General features: G+C 35.5%; 1 protein-coding gene across 1 annotated transcript in view; it reads right to left on the bottom strand.

Annotated features, from left to right (window-relative positions):
• The window catches only part of VPS50 (VPS50 subunit of EARP/GARPII complex), a 149448-nt gene that overhangs the window by 140527 nt on the left and 5211 nt on the right, over nucleotides 1–3710 (bottom strand). The window contains 1 exon segment of the mRNA XM_007472019.1: nucleotides 991–1059. Coding sequence (XP_007472081.1) covers nucleotides 991–1059 — 69 coding nt within the window.

Raw genomic sequence — 3710 nt, 5'->3', positions numbered from 1 at the left:
ATAAAGCAGAAACTAACACACCATTGTAAAGCAATTGTACCCCAATAAAGATGTTAAAAATAAATAAATAAATAAATAAAATATTTTTAAAAAAATAAGCAATGAAAAAAAATGACACCTATTAAATTTCTAGACTGCGAAGTTCACATGAATATCAGGGGATTAAAATCCAAGATTTCTACAATTTAGCATAAGCTGTGCTTTAGCTACTTACTCAAAAATCTCTGCTCCAGGGACTTCCCTGGTGGCGCAGTGGTTAAGAAGCCACCTGCCAATGCAGGGGACACGGGTTTGAGCCCTGGTCCAGGAAGATCCCACAAGCCATGGAGCAACTAAGCCTGTGAGCCACAACTACTGAGCCTGCGCTCTAGAGCCCGCGAGCCACAACTACTGAGCCCGTGCCACAACTAATGAAACCCACGCACCTAGAGCCCATGCTCTGCAACAAGAGAAGCCACCTTAATGAGAAGCCCGTGCACTGCAACAAAGAGGAGCCCCCGCTTGCTGCAACTAGAGAAAGCCCGCATGCAGCAACAAAGACCCAATGCAGCCAAAAGTAAATAAATAAATTTATAAAATAAAATAAAAAATCTCTGCTCCATAACAAAAACATAATTTACTATGATTTTTGGCTCAGTGTTACAGCATAAAAAGTAAGCCATTTCATTTTTTACCCAAATTACAGCAGATGAATCAATAAGTTTCCTTTATAGATATATAACTGCTTTCAAACAAAGAATTTGATACAATAATAAACTCTAAATTTATCAATTTCGCATTTTCTGCTTCACTATTATGTATCATACTGCATCCCAATGAGTAATGAAAGCAAAAACAAGCCCCAAGCCTACTGCATTATAAAACTTTACCTAGCTCATCATAACAACCATCTGCCTGTGGGAGGGAAAAGCTTCTGTGAATCAATTATCCAAAGGCAACAATATTTTCTTAAGGAAGTGAAAAGTCGCGGTCACTCATGTAGATCAATACCTTTCCAGGGACCCGGAGACTCTCAATGGCACCAACGTCACTGAGGCTCTCTGGGGGACTTTTCAGACCCTTAAAAAAAAAATAACATAAAAGGAATTTTAATTGTGCTGCAGAACTGTAACATGATAGAATACACTTATTGAAATAGAAATCACCATTTTAAAAACAGAGATTTTCCTGCTTTAAAATAGATAGAACATATGTTTCTAAAAACAATTGTCACAACACATACGGTACTATATACTATTATTAAATCAAGTAAAGATGTACTTTCGGAAATTTAAAATAAAATTACTATATGGCACCTTTATACCTAATGGTTGAAGTCTAACTTAACCATGATTCAAAAACAACAAAAAGAAACTTGGGTGACAAAAAGCATTCTATAAAAGCACTTATCTATTAATCATGACCAAATGCATGTGGTAAAAAGGTCCAAGCATTATGACCCACAGAAGTAATATACCAACTGACTGAGTTAACCAAAGATTTTTAAATAATGATAATTGCTTAGTTAATACATAAGTAATCCCTAGATTTTATCATTTCTCACCAATGCACCCAATTTATACTACATAATTGAGACTTAAATCTCACATCTCACTGCTTTAGCTCTTTATACAAAGTACCTGGTACTTTCTATATTCACATCAAATGAGGGATTCTGAAAGTCTCATTTGTACCAGGGAAAGTTATCAAGACAGAAAGAAGTCAGCCATTTAAATTTTCTTTAAAAGCCTCTTTTTAACATAGTCTATTCAAAGCAGACACCTAAATTCCCTGTAATATTAGTCTATAAGCAAAATTAGCTGGCACATGAACTTGAGGAGAGATTTACTCTACTGTCAAGTTTCTGTCCTTTAGATACTCTATATTGGCTCTTTGGTGTCCTTGGTAACCAAAATATATGTTATGTTTAGGTTGATTATTTGGGTCTTAGAGTAGAACTTGCTCATTTTTAAATTATAGAGTTGTGTATTTTCTCTTCCCTATTATAAAATACCACCAGTCATAGCTACAATTTTTTATGACAAGGTGCTCTACCTCATCCCCAATCTTCCATTATCCCCGGAATACCGCCCTTCTTTGTCTCTCTCTCTCTCTCATACTCTCTCTCTCTCTCTCTCTCTCACTCACTCACACACACACACACACACACACACACACACACACACATACACATCCTCTAAAGAAACCAAACCAAAACTCCACTTTCAGAACTCCTCTATGAAGTTTTCCTAAATCTTACATTTCAAAGAAACACTATTTCTCAGTAATGCTCATGGATCATCTCCATCAACATTACCCAGGGAAGTTTTTAAACATAAAACTTCCACATAAAACTTCTAGGTCCCACCACAGAGCTAATAAATAGGTATTTCTAGGTTAGGACCAGGAGTTGCATTTTAACAAGCAACCTGGATGACTACTATAATCTCTAATGTTTTAGAAACCACACTAGACATTTCCCAACACCTCTGCCAAAGTAGTGAAGTTTTAAATATTAAATATATATCTCTCTCAGACCCAAGAGAAGGGAAAGACCAAGTCCTCTATTTGCCTTTATAGCCCAGGAGCTAGCACAGTTCCAGGAACAGAGTAAGCACCAAAGAAATTAGGAAATTATTTGGAATCTTAGGCTCCAATCTCTAATTAGACCATCGTTCCCATGGGAATATGCAACTGACTTTAAAATGAAGTTTCTAGGGAAGTCTGCAGGAATAAGAAAAGCATACTGAGGCTAAAAGTCTTACAATGAGTGAGAAAATAAAAGTACGAAACTACTCTTGTGTGTTTGTTCTTCCTTGTCCCAATTTCTCACCAAGTCATCACAAGGGCATAGCACCAAAAGTGGTAAAGAAGGCAAGGTTGGGTTATGGAATTAAACTTCTCTATACATTATATACACACACTTATATACATTCAAACATATACACATACATGAGAGTAAAGTTTCATAATTTGATTCAAAATCACGACCACCCCTAAAATACCTTTTAAAAAAATAATTGCCATGACTTTTAAACAAACATTTTAAAACGCATAGATTTGTTTAACCACTCTAATAAATTCTTGAAGGAATATATCAGGTGTAATTTTCTCTTTCCCCAGTTACTCAGTAAAGAAACCAATGCCTAAAACAAGTAAATAAGTGGTATATACCAATATCTAGAAAAATGCCTTGCCTCCGAATTAGTTACCACACATGATAATTTGCTACTAATACATGACAACTTCCCACCAAATGTACAAAATAAAAGTAATAAAAATTGGAAACCCTATGTACATGTTAGGAAGCAGGGGATTCACAGAATGGCTTCTGCAGACAACCTGCCTGTCATCATAGTCTAATGATGGTGACAGTAACTCATGGGCTGTTATAAGGGATAAAGGAGATAACATATATGAGAGGCCAAAAATGGTGTCTTGTACATGGTAAGCACTCTTTAAGTGTTGACGATTATTCTGAATGTCACCGAGAAATGCTTTTTTTAATCTTATCAAAACAGAAATAAAGAATTACGTAAATGTCTCAAAGCACAATATGACTCACCTGTATTTTAGGATTACAGATCTTCAACCCTTTGATTAGGAATTTTATAGATTTCTACTAACAAATATGAGGTCAGCATTTTTTTTTTTTTTTTTTTTAAGTACACATACTCCCAACCTTATCTGGTTAAGTCTGCCCTGGTAAGAAAAACACAAAACTAGTGCTA

The sequence above is a fragment of the Lipotes vexillifer genome, unplaced genomic scaffold, assembly GCF_000442215.2.
Source record: "Lipotes vexillifer unplaced genomic scaffold, Lipotes_vexillifer_v1.1 scaffold1704, whole genome shotgun sequence".
Classification (NCBI taxonomy): domain Eukaryota; kingdom Metazoa; phylum Chordata; class Mammalia; order Artiodactyla; family Lipotidae; genus Lipotes; species Lipotes vexillifer.
This window is presented reverse-complemented; position numbering and strand designations above follow the sequence as displayed.